Below are 19,901 nucleotides of genomic sequence, written 5' to 3' on the forward strand. Positions count from 1 at the left end.
AGGCTAAATGGATTGCTTGTCCTTCTATGTTTTCATTAGACTGCATTTTAATAAGTTCATGAATCTTGCAGATTGTCATAATTAGGATCTTATGTTTATTGGTTTACGTTTTAGTGATTTGGATCCTATTCAAGCTCCGCATTGGTCTGTTAGAGTTCGAAAAGCTGAGAATCCTCAGTGTTTGCTAGGTAAGGTATATTATGCTCCATTCCTGAAATACCACTGATCCGCTTAACTTCCAAATCAGAAACACTGCATACATTCTTTATACTTTGTCACCTTCTCAGTTAACACCATGTAGGAAAAAAATCATTGCCAATAGCAGCGAATCTTTTTTTGAATAGTGCCAGCAAATTCTCCATTATTTTCTCATTATCTCAGCTTTATTTTTCTGACGCGCTTTTTTTGTTTTTTTTTTTTTTGAGATGGAGTCTCACTCTGTCACTCAGGCTGGAGTGCTTTGGCGCCATCTCAGCTCACTGCAAGCTCTGCCTCCCAGGTTCATGCCATTCTCCTGCTCAGCCTCCCGAGTAGCTGGGATTATAGGTGCCCACCACCACGCCTGCTAATTTTTTGTGTTTTTAGTAGAGACGGGGTTTCACCATGTTAGCCAGGATGATCTCAATCTCCTGACCTCGTGATCCACCCGCCTCGGCCTCCCAAGATGCTGGCATTACAGGCGTGAACCACCGCGCCCAGCCTGAAGAGCACTGTTTTTGACGGTGCACATTAGAGCCCTTCTGTAGAGTTGTGTCACATCTGCAGCCTATTTCTGATATGGGAAAAGAAATGTGAATAATCTTATACACCTCACAAGGTTATTTGAGGGATCAAGTAAAATAACATAAATGGAAGTACTTTGAAAAATATTAATTGCTATTCAGATACTATTATTGTATCTTATGTCTGGGATTCGTCCCCTTCTCTTTTTTTAGGTGTATCTCTTTCGTGAAGTCTTTTGAACCCATCTCCTCAATGTGCCTTGTCATCTTTTTCCTCCTTATATTTAGTACACATGAGAATATTTTCTCCTTTTTTTAATGTTCATCCATGCTACCTTAACTCCCTGTCATTTGATATATTACCATTTAACTGATGGAGTTACCAAATATTTATTATGACAGTAATGATGCATTTCTCTAAAGCATTGTTTTCTTGGGCTCTTTATCATTCATATGCTATTTGTCAAATGCTGATTAGTAGTTGCCATTTGTGCTAACTATATAATAGCGAAAACAAAGATGTATAATGTATAAGTCCACCATTGGCGAATTTGTCTGGGGTTTTAGGGCAACAGTATAGAGTCAATGTCAAGAGTTTTACAGTCGGACAGACCTCAGTTCAAATCCTAGATTGACCACATTGGTCAAATTTCTTAATCTTTTTAAGCCCCAGAGTCCTCATAAGTAAAATAGAGATAACATTAGTACTTACTTCATAGGGTTATTGGGAAGATCAAATGAGATTATGTACCTGCCTTTGTTACAGTAAATGAACAGTAAATGCTTTCTGTTATTTAATCGTTGAATTACTACATATTATGTTTACGTACTAAGTTGCTTCTTAGTAACATTATTATTCCTCGTCTTGCAACTATGTGATATTTGCTGAGGACCTTAGAATTGAAAGTATTCTCATTTTAGTTTAATGTTCCATGATCTTACCTTACTTCTTATAATATTTTATATGACTAGATTATAGACTTTTCCTACCTCTCTGAGGAAGCCCCCAAACAGTTATGGGTTAATTCAGAATTAGTTGGTGAATTATAAAATTTAGATGTACTTGATGTATTAGTACTGATAGTATTTGTTAAGCATTCATTTATTTGTGTAAACATTGTTGCTCTTTAGAAGATTCAAATCGCTTTACCTCTTTTTATTATAATGACAGACAGCTGGGTGCAATGGCTCATGCCTATAATCCCGGCACTTTGAGAGGCTGAGGCACGCGGATTGCTTGAGCCCAGGAGTTTGAGTCCAGCATTGGCAACATGGCGAAACCTCGTCTCTACAAAAAATACAAAAATTAGCTGGCCATGGTGATGCACACCTGCAGTCCCAGCCTACCCAGGAGGCTGAGGTGGGAGGATCACCTGAGCCTGGGAGGTCAAGGCTGCAGTGAGCCATGATTGTGCCACTGCACTCCAGTGTGGGCGAAAGAGTAAGACTCTGTCTCGAAAACAATAATAATGACAGAAAGAATATCATTAATATGTAGCAGAAACTGAAATATCTTTATCCTACATGATTTCCTAATCCTCTAGAAACATATCTTTAGTGTTTCTTCTTAATTTTATTTATTAATGGATTTAGATTCTAGTAGTGTAGCAGTTGGGGAAAGATTACTACATACCTAGAGTAAGTTCTTGTTACTTATGTACTATTAGGTACAATTATTTTTTTCTTTCCTTCTAGAAGGAATTCTTTTTTTTTTTTTTTTTTTTTTTTTTGAGACGGAGTCTCGCTCTGTCACCCAGGCTGGAGTGAGTGGCGCGATCTCGGCTCACTGCAAGCTCCGCCTCCCGGGTTTACGCCATTCTCCTGCCTCAGCCTCCCGGGTAGCTGGGACTACAGGCGTCACCACCTCGCCCGGCTAGTTTTTTGTATTTTTTAGTAGAGACGGGGTTTCACCGTGTTAGCCAGGATGGTCTCGATCTCCTGACCTCGTGATCCGCCCGTCTCGGCCTCCCAAAGTGCTGGGATTACAGGCTTGAGCCACCGTGCCCGGCCATCTTCTAGAAGGAATTCTAAGGAAAAGCTTTTTAAATATCCTGGGACATGGAGAGAAAGAAAAGAACAAGGCTGCCTTTGATATAGGATTAATTCTTGCCTTTTTCAATGGAAAAACTGAATGGTTTTACTTTCCACCATATCTTAGTTAATAGCTTTTGTGGAAAGACATACTTTAATTTATAGGACTGATTTTGTTTTTTCAGTTAAGTGTCAAAAATGATAACTTTTTTCCTACATAGGTGATTTTGTCACTGAATTTTTTAAAATTTGCCGTCGAAAGGAGTCAACTGATGAGATTCTTGGACGATCCGCATTTGAGGAAGAAGGCAAAGGTAACCTACATTTTTTTTTTAACATTACCTTCAGATGTCTTCCTCTTTTTCCTTGGCACATTTTTCAGCAACTTTTCATGTATTTTCTCATTTTGAATTAAGTTGGAGAATCAAGTTTTGATGGACCTGACAGCTACAGTTCCTTTCCAGGCTATACCCAGTGCTTGTTAAGACATTAAGGGCATTTAATAAGTTCTTTCCACCAAAAATGTAAAATATTTTGAAAAGTAGAGTTTTAGAGGTTAAATTTTGAAGTCTCCTGGGGAGAAATAATTTGTGTGACACCATTGTCACTCATGCTTGCACATAAAGCTGAACGTGTATATTAATATTTTATAATTCCAAGACCATGTAACACTAGTAAAAAGAATGAGTAAAATATTCTATACAATCATCAATTTGTTCATCACTTTCACCTGCTAAGGTTGGTGATATAATTTATATTTATTTCTGTTCTTTTTATAGAAACTGCTGATATAACTCATGCTTTGTCAAAATTGACAGAGCCGGCATCAGTTCCAATTCATAAATTATCAGTTTCAAATATGGTACACACTGCAAAGAAGAAAATCCGAAAACACAGAGGTGTAGAGGAGTCACCGCTAAATAACGATGTCCTCAATACTATTCTCCTGGTAATTAAATGTTCTGTCTTTATAGGTCTATCTGCAGAATCATTTATTCGTTATATATTCAGCTCCTTCTATGTGGTAGACAGTGACTTTGGAATATAAAATGAATGAAACAGTTACCACATTTAGAAAATTTCTACTAGTTTAGTGGTGAGAAGGAAAGTAAATAGTAGTTATGATACCATGTTGCACTTGAGAAATCTGGCAAGGGGGCTGTGAGAGCACAGCAGAGGTGCATTTGTCCCTGTCTGGGCAGTGGGAATCAGGGAAGGCTTCATGAAGAGGGACATTTGAGCTGAATCTTGATGAAAAGAAGGCTTTAGAAGCAGAGGACCAGCAGAGGTTTGAGAGCATGCTGAACAGTTGACATTTTGTAGAGTGCTTCCCAGAGCGTGACCAGGGTTGAGGCTGGAGAAGTAGTAGATAACCTGCCATGCTGAAGCACTGGCTTTTATCTTGCAGTTTAAGTAGAAGATCAAAATGATTAGAATTTTTTTTTTTTTTTTTTTGGAGACAAAGTCTCGCTCTGTCACCCAGACTGGAATGCAGTTGCGTGTCTCGGCTCACTGCAACCTCCACCTCCTGGGTTGGAGCGATTTTCCTGCCTCAGCCTCCCTAGTATCTGGAACTACAGTTGCGTGCCACCACGCCTGGCTAATTTTTTGTATTTTTTTAGTAGAGATGGGGTTTCACCGTGTTAGCCAGGATGGTCTTGATCTCCTGACCTCATAATCCGCCCGCCTTGGCCTCCCAAACTGCTGGGATTACAGGCGTGAGCCACTGCACCTGGCCCCAGAATTATATTTTTGAAAGGTTGCTTTGACAGTAGTTGAGGGAAAGCTTTTAGTGAGAATGAGAGGGAGATAAGTAGAGGGCTAAGTTGGCTCCTAGGTATAACAGGATGGAATGGCCCCAGCCTGGGGGCATCCACACCATGGTTTAATGTCTGCATGACTTACTGCGTGACTTTGAATAAGTCACTTCAGTTTCCTCATCTATAAAATATGGCTAACAAAGCCTTGCGAGATTGCTGTGAGGATTACAGGATCTTCTGTGACACTGCCTGGTGTATATGGGCCTTTGATAAATGATAGCTATTTTTACTGTAATTGTGGTTAAAATCATATTCCTGGAAATTTGTGCATTGGGAAAAACCTTCAAGAAAAGTGTTGAAAAGAAAACTGGACTTGGAAACTTAATGTTGATCTTATCTACCATTTGTCTGAACAAAACTTTTAGCCAACTTTTTAGCTTGTACGTCGTTAAGATGTGGGCAGTGATACTTAGCTCAAACAGTTGTATGAGAATAGGATAATGCTGGTAATTGTGCCTGGTACTGGCACTTGGCACATAGTAGGTCATTTAATTTTTAAAAGTCTGTTGGACATGTTCTATAATATGTGGCAAAGTATACATAGTGAGAGGAATTACTAATCAGCAATACCACAAAACAATTGAGAGGAACAGTGATAAAAGGACTATAAATAAATTTCTGTAGAGAGCCTCCTTTTTAAGACTGTATTCTTAAAGAATGTTATTCAAATCATGTAGCTCAGTTGTCATGTACACTGGGTTTTTTTGACCACTCCTACACGTACATATAAACAGAAACCATATGGAAAAGGTACATCGGTTATTATAGGTTTAGACTGCTTCCTACTTTCCAGAGGTATCATAAAATAAAGTTGTGGGTCTTGAATATCATCTCTTAGTAGTCTATATATGAAAGACTATGGATGATGTAACTCTTCAGATCCTCATGAGTACATGGGTGTTTTTAAATTGTCTTTTATGGTTTTGTTTTTTAAATAGTAGTAACTCTAAAAAAATGTAATGGCCTTGGATGAGCGGATGAGCATGAAGTCACAGTGATGAGATTTTGCTTTTGCACCATTCAGCTTACAGAATCAAGTGGTTACTTTTAAGAAAAAAATTCTAATTTCTAAAATTGGCTAGTCACTGAAACCTTGTGTATTTTCAAGGAAAAATAGAAAAAAATTGAGAGTGTAGAACAAACTGGCCAATACAACTGGAACATTTCTATTGTTAGAGCAGCAAAACCATTAAAAAGTTAAATAATGTCTATATGAGTTATAAAAATCAACAAAATAGGAAATGTGGTCTAAAACACGATTATTTTTTTCCTTTCCTTCAAGTTCTTATTCCCTGATGCTGTTTCTGAGAAACCATTAGATGTAACTACTTCAACAGATAATAATTATCCTCCATCAGAGAGTGAAGACTATGTAAGTTGATTTGGGGTTCAATATTAAAATGTTTTAAATGCACTGAATTTCTAGAGGTTCTATATATTTCTAGTTTAATATCTTTTTATTTTAAAAATCACCTTGGGAATTTTGGATGGGAGATCATGGTTTCCACTTAGATAACTAGCACAGATACATATTTTGAGTAGCAAGAATTTTTCTGGAAACAATGAAAAAATAGCATGAATATACTCTACACAGCTGTAGGATTTCTCTCATTGTAGAGTTTTGGTGAAATCATTAAATTTATGTTTTTCAACAGATTCTTTTTTATATTTGAGGCTATATATTTTAAAACTAGTTAGTAAATGGAAAACTCTTTAATGAAGTAAAATGTGTAAAATTAGGTAAATTTTCATGGTCACTTTGTTTAGTCTTTGAAAAATTAAGGGGCCGGGCGCGGTGGCTCAAGCCTGTAATCCCAGCACTTTGGGAGGCCGAGACGGGTGGATCACGAGGTCAGGAGATCGAGACCATCCTGGTCTACACGGTGAAACCCCGTCTCTACTAAAAAATACAAAAAAATAGCTGGGCGAGATGGCGGGCGCCTGTAGTCCCAGCTACCCGGGAGGCTGAGACAGGAGAATGGCGTAAACCCGGGAGGCGGAGCTTGCAGTGAGCCGAGATCGCGCCACTGCACTCCAGCCTGGGCGACAGAGCGAGACTCCGTCTCAAAAAAAAAAAAAAGAAAAGAAAAGAAAAATTAAGAAGTGGAAGAATTTAAATGGCAAGTGTAGATATATGTCAAACTTTACAGTTATTGTTGAGAAGTAGATTTCATGAGGTGAGAGAATAAAGCAAAGGCTTTTTACATTTTCAGTTTAGACAGTTATGATATTTGTTTGTTTAGACATGCTCATTTTGTAATTAAAAGATTTTTAAAACAACACATGAAATTTGGAATATTTCCTAGAGATTCTGCAGAAGAAATTGAAAGCTACAACTATAGCTTCATTAAACTATAGCTTTATGTTTTTTGATATTAGTAGAAATCTTGAAAATATGGGACTGCCTAAGAATAGTTTATGCAGTAGTGTATTAGATATTTGATAATGTCTAGTTTAGGTGGGATAGGTTAATTTTAGAATTAAAATCTCTCCCTACGAACTCTTCAATTATATGTGTAAAGTATTTTGGTAACAAGTTTGCTTTGTTTCTATTTTGTTAAATTTAGAATCTCTACAATCAGTTCAAGTCTGCACCATCTGACAGTTTAACATACAAATTGGCTTTGTGTCTCTGTATGATCAATTTTTACCATGGAGGGTTGAAAGGAGTGGCACACCTCTGGCAGGAATTTGTTCTTGAAATGCGTTTCCGATGGGAAAACAACTTTCTAATTCCAGGGTAATAATTTCAATTTTCAGTTGTTTAGATAGGATTTTGTTTGTTAGCAGACATTTGACTTTGACCTATTTTTCCCTCTTCAAGGAAATCTGCCCTAAGAAAGTGGCAAGAAGCTTAGACATGATTTATGTTAGAGGTGTTCGCTGCAGCAAATTTATTAATATAATAGAAAAAAAGGCAAAACCTAAATATCAAACATAAAAGAATAAATAAATTATACTGTATCTCTACAATAGAAAATTACAGATTGATTACAGTTTTTCCCCAAGAATCTTTAATAACAGATGTTCATATTGTTTCTAATAAAGTATAATATACTAATACATATACAAAGTGCTTTTAATTATGTTGCTATATTTGTACAGGAAAAAGATTATAAATACCATGAAATGCTATTAGTTTTTTCCAGTGTGAAATTATATTTTTATTTTGTTCTTTATACTTTTATGTATTTTCAAAGTCTCTTGTAATAAACCTGTATTTTGTAATTGACATTTTACTTAATCAAACAGAACATTTTCATTAGCACATAGGTTGATATTGCATAGTTTAGTGCTCATCTAAGATAGGAGAATCATGATTATGAGCAATATAAGATGATTACTGATCCAAAAACATTTATATCATTTTCCAATCTCTGCTTAGCGGGATTCTCTCTTGGTTCTAGACAGTTTGCTCTGGAACATTTTACAGACCCAGAAGCATGTTGAATATGAGAGAGTGCCTCTGGCTGATTGCTGGGAACCTAGTGGTCTAGAGGAACCTAGAACTAGAGACAGTCTGAGGTCCTATTGAAATACAGGTGGAGATCTTGGTTTTTATAGTGAGAATCCACTGTAAGAATTTAGTACTGAATACACAAACTGATTTATTTTGTATGGTGTGAAATACTGTGTGCTAGTACTTCCTAGGGGGCAGTTCAGGGACTTTTTCTCATTTTGAGTTTTTATTAGCCTGAAAACTATCACTAATTTGCTGTTATGTTTTGAAGTATCTGTTATATTTGCTGTTGGTGATTTGTGGACTAGGAGTATAAAATAAATTTTCATCTTTTAATTCTATGTGCTCCCCCTCTGGAATTCACTTACATGTGGAAATCTAGTTTTGATTTCTTATCAATATAGCTAAAAATTATGGTAGTATAGAAAATAATCATATCTGAAGCAATTTACTAAAACTAAGCTTTTCTCCTTACTTTATTTGATAGATTAACAAGTGGACCCCCAGATCTGAGGTGTTGTTTACTGCATCAGAAACTACAGGTAAAGATTTCTCAATGACATAGATAAATGTGGTCTTGATTTAATCAGAGATTATTCTAATACTAAATGTAATAATGGGTTACATGATGTACTCATGGTGCTGCTGTAGGTTATCTGTAGTCAGTAGTCACTGCAGTTCACAATGTCCTGAGAAGTGGAGAGTGAAAATTAAATATTCAAGCAGTAGGTAGATTTTTATTTTTCTGTAACTAATTCAACTATAAATGTTATTTCTCTTTTCTTAAGATGTTAAATTGTTGTGTTGAAAGAAAGAAGGCACGTGATGAGGGGAAAAAGACAACAAGTGCTTCAGATAATGTCACTAATATATATCCAGGGGATGCTGGAAAAGCAGGAGACCAGTTGGGGCCAGATAATCTAAAAGAAACAGATAAGGACAAGGGAGAGGTAGCAAAATCTTGGGATTCCTGGAGTGACAGCGAAGAAGAATTTTTTGAATGCCTAAGTGATACTGAAGAACTTAAAGGAAATGGACAAGAGAATGGCAAGAAAGGAGGACCTAAGGAGATGGCAAATTTAAGGCCAGAAGGACGGCTCTATCAGCATGGGAAACTTACACTGCTGCATAATGGAGAACCTCTCTACATTCCAGTAACCCAGGTAGGATGCACTAGTTCTTTCCATTTTAATTTATTTTGTGGTTTATATAACTTCATCCTAGTAGAAGATAGTGCTTTGGGTAAGGAAAATTCTCTAAAAAGTCTATGTTTAGGCCAGGTGTGGTGGCTTACACCTGTAATCCCAGCACTTTGGGAGGCCGCAGTGGGCAGATCACCTGAGATCAGGAGTTCAAGATAAGTCTGGCCAACATGGTGAAACCCCGTGTCTACTAAAAGTAGAAAAATTAGCTGGGCGCAGTGGTGCACACCTGTATTTCCAGCTACTGGGGAGGCTGAGGCAGGAGAATCATTTGAAGCCAGCAGTCGGAGGTTGCAGTGAGCCAAGATCGTGCCACTGCACTCCAGCCTGGGCAACAGAGTGAGACTTGGTCTCAGAAGAAAAAAAAAAAGTTTATGTCTAAAGATAAACATACAGACTGTGTTTAAAGAAACTAAAGGTAAAGATTTCCCAGTGACATAGATAAATGTGGCCTTGATTTAATCAAGGATTTTTAAAAGCTTGAACAAAGTCTATGTTTAAAGATTAAAGAAATCTAAACTTTTGGGGCTTTTAGGTTTGCCATTTCTGTAATTGAGAAATGTTTTGAAGTTTAAGTAGATCATCTCATCATATATTATTTGTTAAACTGAGTGGTGAATGCTCAGATGTTTAAAAAAGAAAATCCAACTGCACTTACGTATGTTTTTGTTTAACTTGTGGACAAAGACTTATAAATAGGTGCAAAAAATAAATCCTCTTTTGCAACCCAGAACTCATTGTTCAGTATGAGTTTTGATACATATAAGAAGGGATATTATGATACCTGACACAGTTAACTGATGGGAGTATTGATAGCCATAAAGGTTGATCCCAGGCCGGGCACAGTGGCTCAAGCCTGCAATCCCCACAGCGAGGTGGGAGTATTGCTTGAAGCTAGGAGTTCAAGACCAGCTTGTGCAAGAAAGTAACAAACACCTCATCTCCACAAAAATATAAAAATTAGCTGAGTATTGGGTCATGTGTCTGTAGTTGCAGCTACTCAGAAAGAGGAGGCTGAGGCAGAAGGATTGAGCCCAGAAGTTAGAGGCTGCACTGAGCTTTGATAGCACCACTGTACTCCAGCCTAGGTAACAAAGACAGACCCTGTCTCTTACTAAAAACAAAAAAAAATTGATTCTAGGACTGTCGAAGAGATAGTTAAACAGCATGGGATATGAGGGGAATCCTCAGCAATACTGATTTTGCATTCCAGTTTCATGTTGACTTGATACATATGATGGCTTTTTGTTTTAAAGGCTTTTATCTTGAGTACATGATGTCTGGAGTTAAAGGTATTGGCATATTCCACACATCTGTACTATTCTTGAGTATGATCGCTTAGGGTGTCAAATTGAGAACCAGGCAGATCCATCGCCTACAGTAAAAAGGACCCTAAAGTAAAATTGGTTGAAGAAATTAGATCCCAAAGACTCTTGGTGAATTTTGAAGTCTTTTTCAGTATATCCCTATTAAAAGGAGATGACAGAAGCCAAAATAAAAGAATTATGGGCTAACAGGACAACTGGATTAAAATAAGCATCAGTTTCATTAAAAAGGGCTAACTTGAAGATAAATCTTTTGACTCCAGCTCTTTAGAGAATCTAAAGTGACCTTGATGGACAGTGGAAGAAATCACGACATGGAATTCCTTGAATAAAAATTTATTGATTTAAAAAAAGAAAAAGAAAATCCAAAAACATGTAGAGAGAACAGAAGTAAATATCCTTCAATTATATGATTAGCTTTTATATGTTCAAAAATATAGTTGGAAGCCATATACACCATTAGGATGTAGAACAGCAATAACTCAAAAACAGCAGCAGCAATAGTTGTTTTTATGGGTTTGGTTTTGTTTTGTTTTGTTTTTTTGACACAGAGTCTCTCTTTGTTGCCCAGGTGGGAGTGCAGTGGCATGACCATGCCTTACTGCAGCCTTGACCTCCTGGGCTGAAGCGATCCTCCCACCACAGCTTCTTAAGTAGCTGGAACTACAGGTGCATGCCATCATGCCTGGCTAATTTTTTGTGGTTTTTGTAAAGGTGGGGTTTCGCCCTGTTGTCCAGGCTGTTCTTAAATTCCTGAACTCAAGCCATCTGCCTGCCTCGACCTCCCAAAGTGCTAGGATTACAGACATGAGCCACTGCGCTTGGCCTGAAAACATTTTATTGTGAAAATTGTAATCTAGTAAAAATGAAAGAGGCTGGGTATAGTGGTTCAGTGCCTGTAATCCCAACACTTTGGGAGACCAAGGTGGGAGCGGATTGCTTGAGCCCAGGAGTTCAAGACCAGCCTGGGCAACATGGCAAAACCCTATGTCTACCAAAAAAAAAAAAAATTCGCCCGGTGGGTAGCATGCACCTGTAGTCCCAGCTACTTGGGAGGCTGAGGTGGAAGCATCAGTTGAGCTTAGGAGGTTGAGGCTGCAGTGAACTGTGATTGTGTCACTGTACTCCAGCCTGGGCAACAGAGCAAGACCCTGTTTCCAAAAAAAAAAAAAAGTGAAAGCCACCATCCACTAATTTTGACTTACATTCCTTGAAGTAACTAGTAACAAGTATTATTGGTTTGGGTTATATTTCTTATACCTGTTTCAATGCATTGATGTATAATACATATATGTGTGTACATATTAATACATGGTTTTATGAATTTTTTTTTTTTTTTTTTGAGACAGGATCTCATTCTGTTGCCTAGGCTGGAATACAGTGGCATGATCATGGCTCACTGCAGCCTTACCTGCTGGGCTCAAGTGATCCTCCTACCTCAGCCTCCCAAGTAGCTGGGACTAAGTGCTCACCATCATGCCAGGCTGAGTTTTTCACTTTTAAAGTTTTTGTAAAGATGGAGTCTTGCTATGTTGCCCAGGCTGGTCCTAAACTCCTGACCTCAAGCGATCCTCTGTTTCGGTTTCCCAAAGTGCTGGGATTATAGGCATGAGCCACTGTGCCTAGCCTCAATTTCTTATAAACAATTGATATTACCAACCATATAAATTTTTGCTAACATGATGGTCAAAAATAGTCTCTCAGTGTTTTAGATTGTATTTTTCTGAATTTTCATGAACCTGAGCATCTTTTAATTATGTTAGCCATCCTTTCCTGTGAATCACCTATGATTTTTCTTTTGGGTTGCTCTCCTGTTCTTATTGATTTATATGAATTCTTCATATTTTAGATGTGAATCTACAGTTATATATATTGTATGTGTTTTCTGCTGGTCTTTTTAAAAACATACATTCATGTATTTACTTAATTTTTGAGTTATAACTTAATATAATAAAGTGTACAAATCTTGGCTGGGCATGGTAGCTCATGCCTGTAATTCCAGCACTTTGGGAGGCCAAGATGGGCACATTTCTTAAGCTCAGAAGTTCAAGACCAGACTGAGGAACATGACAAAACCCCATCTCTACAAAAAATACAGAAATTAGCTGAGCGTGGTGGTGTATGGCTGTAGTCCCAGCTACTCGGGAGGCTCAGGTGGGAGGATGGCTTGGGTCTGGGAGGCAGGGATTGCAGTGAGCTATGATTGCACCATTGCACTCCAGCCTGGGCAGCAGAGCAAGACCCTGTCTCAAAAAATAAAAATAAAAAAATAAAAAGTGCACAAATCTTTAGTATACTGCTTGGTGAGTTTTTTCATATTGATATATGCATATAACTACTTCCCAGATCAAGATATAGAAAATTCCCATCATCCTAGAACAGTGCTGATAAATAAAATCTTCTGTGAAGATGGAAATGCTCTACATTCTCTGTCTTTCCCATTCAATACAATAGCCATTATCCAAATGTAACTATTGAGTGCTTGAAATGTGGCTAATGTTTCTAAGGAATTAAATTTTTAATTTTAGCCGGGCGCGGTGGCTCAAGCCTGTAATCCCAGCACTTTGGGAGGCCGAGACGGGCGGATCACAAGGTCAGGAGATCGAGACCATCCTGGCTAACACGGTGAAACCCCGTCTCTACTAAAAATACAAAAAACTAGCTGGGCGAGGTGGTGGGCGCCTGTAGTCCCAGCTACTCCGGAGGCTGAGACAGGAGAATGGCGTAAACCCAGGAGGCGGAGCTTGCAGTGAGCTGAGATCTGGCCACTGCACTCCAGTCCGGGCGACAGAGCGAGACTCCGCCTCAAAAAAAAAAAAAAAAAAATTAATTTTAATTTATTTAAATTAAATAGCCAGATGCATTGGATAGTGAAGTCCAGTATTCCCCTCCAGCAACTCTTTCTCTAACTTTTAATCACCAGAGGTTAGTTTTGTCAGTTTTTGAACCTTTTAAATGGCATACTTTGCTTACTCTTTTGTATATAAATGTGATCATACATTGTATACTCTTTCATTGTATAATCATACATTATATACCATTGAGCTTTTTTATTTAACTACCGTTTTTGAGATTCATCCTTGTTGTTGCAGGCTTCAGTGTTTGTGTATGTGTTATTACTTCGTAGTACTCTATTCTATGAATTTGTCACAATTTGTTTATCCATTCACCTGTTGGTGGGTATTTGGGTTGTTTTCACTTTGGGCTAATACGAATAAAGCTGCTGTGAACATTCTTGTTTCTTTTGGTAGACACAGGCACTCATTTTCTTTTGGATATATTCCTAAGAGTAGAGTTGTTGGACTATATGGTGCAAATCTGTTTTGGCTTTAGTAGATGTATCTAAATAGTCTCCCAAAGTGGTTGAACTAGTTAACCTTCTCACCAACAATTTATAGTAGTGTAGGTATTCTACATAATCCTCCCAATTTGATGGGTTCTCAAGACCATTCCCAGGTTTAGTGATTTTCTAGGAAGGCTCATAGAACTTAGCCTGTAATCGTGCTCATGGCTAAAATTTATTGCAGGAAAATCAGCAAAGAGAAAAGGCACATGGGATGAAGTTTGGAAGAAATGAGGCTTAAGCTTCCAAAAAGCTTCTCATAGTATAGTTACACAGAGTGCACTTAATTCCTGTTGCAACAAATTGTGACCACATGTGTGAAATGTTGTCTTCCCCGGGAAGCTTGTTAGAGGCACAGCAGTGGGAGTTATCAGTAGGGGCTGGCCAAGTAGGCATCCTTTGCTTAAGCGTAGGGTTAACCATACCAAAATCCTAGGCTCCCATAAAGAAAGCAGGTGTTCAGCAAAAACCATATTATTTGCACAAACTGTTTAGGCATAGTGAGTCATTTTTATCAGTTCTGGGAATGGTGGGAACCTTCTCAAAATCCAGGTTCTCAAATGCTAGTCAAAGGCCAACTTTGCAAGCAGGTCTTTCTAAGAATGGCAGTCTCCGACCTGCAATGTTAACTCTTTTCTGTACGCTTGATATTTTTGGTCATTTTAATTTTTGCCTTTCTGAAGGGTAGGAGGTAGGATCTTGTGGTTTTACATTTTCCTGAAGCATATAGAGATTTTCATATATTTATTGCCCATTTGTCTATCTTCTTGGTGAAAAGCCTGTTCAAGGCCTTTGGCTTTTTTTTTTTTTTTAAAGCAGTTGTCTTTTTTTCTTATTACTTTGTAGGAATTCTTCATATATTCTGGATATGAGTCCTTAGATACTTTTATTGCAAGTGTTTTGTTGCTTATCTATTCACTTTCTTCTTCTTCTTCCTCCTTCTCCTCCTCCTCCTCAAGGTGATTGATAAATCTGTCACTTGTGTATCATTTTATGTGTTGGGAACATTTCAAGTTTTTTCTTCTAGTTATTTTGCAGTATACCATACATTGTTGTTAGCCAGTCACCTTATTTTACTATTGAACATTAGAACTTATTCCTTCTGTTTGTACCCATTAGCTAACCTCTCTTCATACCACCCCTCACCAACACACACACACACACACACACACACACACACATATTCACACACATGCTTCTCAACCTCTAGTAATTATTCTAGTTTTACGTAGTTTTTATATCGTTTGCTCACAGCATGATAGTTAGGAACACTGTCAGTGGGATTAGATTACCTGAGTTCAAATTCCATTTCTACCACTTAGCATATGTATGACTTGGGGTATACATATTTTATCTTTCTTTGCCTTAGTTTTTTCAACTATAAGTTCATAGTACTTTCTACATCATTTAAATGACATGGTACCTGATAAGGGATTAACATAATGTCTAATTCAAAATAAACATTTAATTTTTAGCTATTATTCTTCTGAAGACATTTTCTTACATAAGTGGCTATTATTGCCCCTCAAGATGCAAGGATTACTTAGTTTTTGTAACTAGTCTTTATATTCTGAAATGGGTTGATGAATTATAATATTTGTAAAGGGAGTTGTGTGCTTTCCATTATATTCCTCAACTTGGATTTTTTGTGGTATATGATAATATGCTTTAATAGTTATGAATTTTAATAAAGTACCAGGTATAGTGAAGTAAATAATAATTTGAAACATGAATTCTGTTAACTTTATTATCCATGCTTATATTGTTTCTTTGCCAAGTATAATTTATTAGGTTTGATTTTTGTTTTGTTTTTGATAGCCCTTATGCTATTTGCTTTATTATACCTTTTTAAAAGTAAGTTAGAATTTAGGTTTTTCGTGATTAAATTTTAGTATTGGAACAGAATCTTCTAATGCTAGAAACCAAGTATATAAGTGCATATTTGTTCTGTTTTTTTTGGAGACAGGGTCTCACTCTGTCACCCAGGCTGGAGTGCAGTGGTGCGATTGTGATCTTGGCTCACTGCAGCTTCTGCCTTCTGGGTTCAAGTGATTCTTGTGCCTCAGCCTCCTGAGTAGCTGGGATTACAGGTGCCTGCCACTAAGCCTGACTAATTTTTGTATTTTTAATAGAGATGGGGTTTCACCATGTTGGCCAGGCTGGTCTTGAACTCCTGACCTCAAGTGATCTGCCCACCTTGGCCTCCCAAAGTGCTGGGATTACAGGCTTGAGCCATCGCCCCTAACTCCAAGTGTATATTTGTTCTAATCTTCCTATGGGGAATGCAGTAGGTATTGAGGTCTTGTATAGACCTGGGTTTTAGGATCTAGCAGAACTGGATTAATATCCTTCGTCGCCATTTATTAACAGTATTGCTAGTACAAGCTGTGTTTCCTTTCTGAGCCTTGTTTTTCTCATCTTAAAACGCAGTAATAGATTAATTTCCATATTCTAGAATTTTATGCAAATGGAATAACATTTTTTGTGTGTATTCTTTCAGCATAATTATCTTGAGATTCACAATCGTATGTATCAATAGTTCATACATTTTTAGGTTTAGTAGTTTTCCTTTGCATGGATGTACAACAGTTTGTTTATCCATTCACTCTTGATGGACATTCCAAAAATAATGGGCATAAGGAAATTTCTGAGGTGATGAATATATTCAGTATCTTGATTGTATGATTATTTCATGGGGGTATAAACACACACACATGAAAATTTATCAAATGTGCCTTTAAATTATTGTATGTTGATTATACTTCTAAAAAGTTGTTTAGGGCTGGGAGAGGTCACTCACACCTGTAATCTGGGAGGCACTCTGGGAGGCCGAGGCAGGTGGATCACCTGAGGTCTGGAGACCAAGACGAGCCTGGCCAACATGGTGAAACCCTGTCTGTACTACAGATACAAACATTAGCTGCGCATGGTGGTGCATGTCTGTACCCCAGCAACTGGGGAGTCCGAGACATGAGAATTGCTTGAACCCAGGAGGTAAAGGTTACAGTGAGCTGAGATCGCGCCACTGCACTTCAGCCTGGGTGGCAGAGTGAGACTCTATCTCAAAAAAAAAGAAAACAGTCTTTAACAAAGGAAAAATGAAAGTGTTTCTATCTTGTTCTAACACATCTGCAGTTTTAAAACCCTACTTCTTTATCTGTTTAATAAATATTGAATTCTTAAAAAGCAATAATAGTTTATATTATTCTAATTTGTTCAGGATTAAATCACATATCATATTTGAAAGCACTTGGCGTGTAAGTGTTCAGCAAAGGTTAATTTTTTCTTTTGTATCCTTTCTCCTTCCAGATTTTAATTAGTTCTAGTCCCCTCCCCCACCTCTTTTTTTTTTTGACTCGGGGTCTCACTCTGTTGCCCAGGCTGAAGTGCGGTGGCTCAGTCATAGCTCACTGCAGCCTCAATCTCCCAGGCTGAAGTGGGCCTCCCACCTCAGCTTCCTAAGTAGCTGGAATTATAGGCGCCCACCACCATGCCCAGCTACTTATTTAATTTTTTGTAGAGACAGGGTCTTACTTTATTGCCCAGGCTGGAGTCCCTGTTTTTAATAAGCTAATTGTACATTTGTTTCCTTGGTTTACTGGGTTAATAAACAGTCTGAAAAAGTTATTTTGGAAGCTCAGTCTTCTTCTTTCCTGAAATAAAAATAATACTTTTTAAATTTAGTGCTTTAATTTTCTTCAAAAGGCTCTGCTCCCTCCCTTATTTCAGATGCTTGAATTTTCACATTTGAATTTATAGTCTAAATCTGGACTGACTGACTCTTCTTTCAATGTGCATCTTATGTATTTAGAAATTAATTTTTATATTTTGCCTTTAGGTGAATCTAGGCAAAATTTTCGTCCATTTTACTTTCTTATTTTAGGTTAATTTTATTTGAATTGTAATCATTATAAGTGTACTTATATGAAATGGTTGGAATTCAAAATGATCCCAGTTGAAACCAATGTAATTTCAAGCTTTAGAAGTCAGCTCAAAATATGCCATTAATCAGTTGCCTCTTCACTGAAAAATAATAAGACTTTATATAGTTGCTTCATAAGAATTCAAACATACTTCTGTGTTCCACTTATGTAGACTTAGGTCACAACATAAAATTCATGGCTAGAAAAAGTTTGAAGACTTTACCCCAATGTACTAGAGCCAGGGCTAGAAGAAAATGTCCTTAGCCTGTGGATTGGAACTAAGCTAGTAATTCTTGTGTGTGTGTGTGTGTGTGTGTGTGTGTGTGTGTGTGTGTGTGTGTGTGTGATGGGAGTCTTGCTCTGTTACTGAGGCCTGAATGCAGTGGCGTGATCTCAGCTCACTGCAGCCTCCACCTTCTGGGTTCAAGCGATTATCCTGCCTCAGCCTCCTGAGTAGCTGGGATTATAGGCATACACCATGCCCGGCTAATTTTTGTATCTTTTTTTTTTCTTTTTTTAAGTAGAGATGGAGTTTCGCCATGTTGGCCAGACTGGGCTTGAACTCCTGACCTCAAGTGATCTGTCCGCCTCAGCCTCCCAAAGTGCTGGAATTACAGGCTTGAGCCATCATGCCCAGCCTCAAGCTAGTAATTCCTAAAGTCAGCATTAAACTGATGTCCTGGATTCTCTTTTCTGTTTGCTGCTTGGTAGTTTTGCCACTTGGTGATCCTGGGCAAGGCGCTTTATCTCTGCACCTCATTTTCTTCACTTGCAAAATTCCCTGACCCCTCTCAGTGATCCCATGGGTCCTGTATATAAGAAAGCTTTGGGCATATTCAGAAACAGTATATGTGAAAATGTATGGCCCACATGCAACTTGCTGTTTATTCTCCTCTTTATCATGTTCTTCTACACTTACAGGTGACTTAAATTTCCAAGTGGGAGAGATAGTCAGTGTCCTCTCAGTATCTCTTTCTTTCCCTGCCATCCTGTGATTTCAGGGCTCTAGGCCAATGAAATGTAGCCCCTTCTTAATAGAAAGAATGAAGGCCTCTGCTCTTGAGTATACTCCTTCATAAGAGATTGAATATAATTTGTGAACTTGACTGAAATACTTTGAGAAGTATACCGACTCTTATTCAAAAAGAAAGTATGAAGCTTATAATATAATCTAAGTAGTTTGTCTTTAATTGCTAGTATGTTTTGAGCATGTGCCAGGATCTCTTCTTCACAGCAGTGAGTCACAAGAGGGTTGAGTGATTGCCCAAGGTCACAAAGCTGGGATTCAAACACATAGCATATACTTTTTGGAGCCCAAGCTCTTAACCAGTATATAACACTAGTTACTAGTTGCTATTCAACCCTAAATCTCAGTGTGAGATTCTTGCTTAGTACTTGCAGGATAATTAAAAGTGATGCACGTTCATTGTAGAGAAAAGAAAATAAAAACTCATAGTTCTATAACCAGAGATGATCGTTGTTAGAGCAATTTTTTTTTTTTTTTTTTGAGATGGAGTCTCACTCTTGCCGAGACTGGAGTGCAGTGGCTCCACCTCAGCTCACAGCAAGCTCCACCTCCTGGGTTCACGCCATTCTCTCAACTCAGCCTCCTGAGTAGCTGGGACTACAGGTGCCTGCCCCTATGCCTGACTAATTTTGTTTTTGTATTTTTAGTAGAAATGGGGTTTCACTGTGTTAGCCAGGATGGTCTCAATGTCCTGACCTCATGATCCGCCCGCCTCGGCCTCCCAAAGTGTTAGGATTACAGGCGTGAGCCACCACGCCTGGCCCTGTTAGAGCAATTCTTTCCCATTGTTTCTATATCAAACCATTTCTATTATAATTAAAATTTTGTTGCAGCTAGTGATGGCATATATAATAATATCGTTAGGACTTCATTTCTTTGTCAGTAACAGGCAGGAAAATGTTGCTCAGTGGACCCAAATTCCTTTGTCTTTTACTATCAGTCCTTGTCGAGGGAAACATGGTAATCTTACCTGTGATGGGGAGGAGGCCTGAAAGTGATATTTATTTTTCTTAATTTGTTCCTTTTTTTTTTTTTTTTTTTTTTTTTG

At 37.9% G+C, this 19,901-nt stretch overlaps 1 protein-coding gene across 3 annotated transcripts in view; it reads left to right on the forward strand.

Moving 5' to 3' along the window:
• RAB3GAP1 (RAB3 GTPase activating protein subunit 1 (catalytic)) overlaps positions 1-19,901 on the forward strand; it is a 110,838-nt gene that overhangs the window by 71,858 nt on the left and 19,079 nt on the right. For all 3 annotated transcript variants that reach the window (XM_011937722.1, XM_011937723.1, XM_011937724.1), the window contains exons 11-17: positions 115-188; positions 2,975-3,067; positions 3,533-3,702; positions 5,856-5,945; positions 7,141-7,313; positions 8,521-8,575; positions 8,822-9,196. In XM_011937722.1, the coding sequence (XP_011793112.1) occupies positions 115-188; positions 2,975-3,067; positions 3,533-3,702; positions 5,856-5,945; positions 7,141-7,313; positions 8,521-8,575; positions 8,822-9,196 (1,030 nt within the window). The remainder of the gene's footprint in view (positions 1-114; positions 189-2,974; positions 3,068-3,532; positions 3,703-5,855; positions 5,946-7,140; positions 7,314-8,520; positions 8,576-8,821; positions 9,197-19,901) is intronic.

Source organism: Colobus angolensis, unplaced genomic scaffold (genome assembly GCF_000951035.1).
Source record: "Colobus angolensis palliatus isolate OR3802 unplaced genomic scaffold, Cang.pa_1.0 Scaffold168, whole genome shotgun sequence".
Lineage (NCBI taxonomy): Eukaryota > Metazoa > Chordata > Mammalia > Primates > Cercopithecidae > Colobus > Colobus angolensis.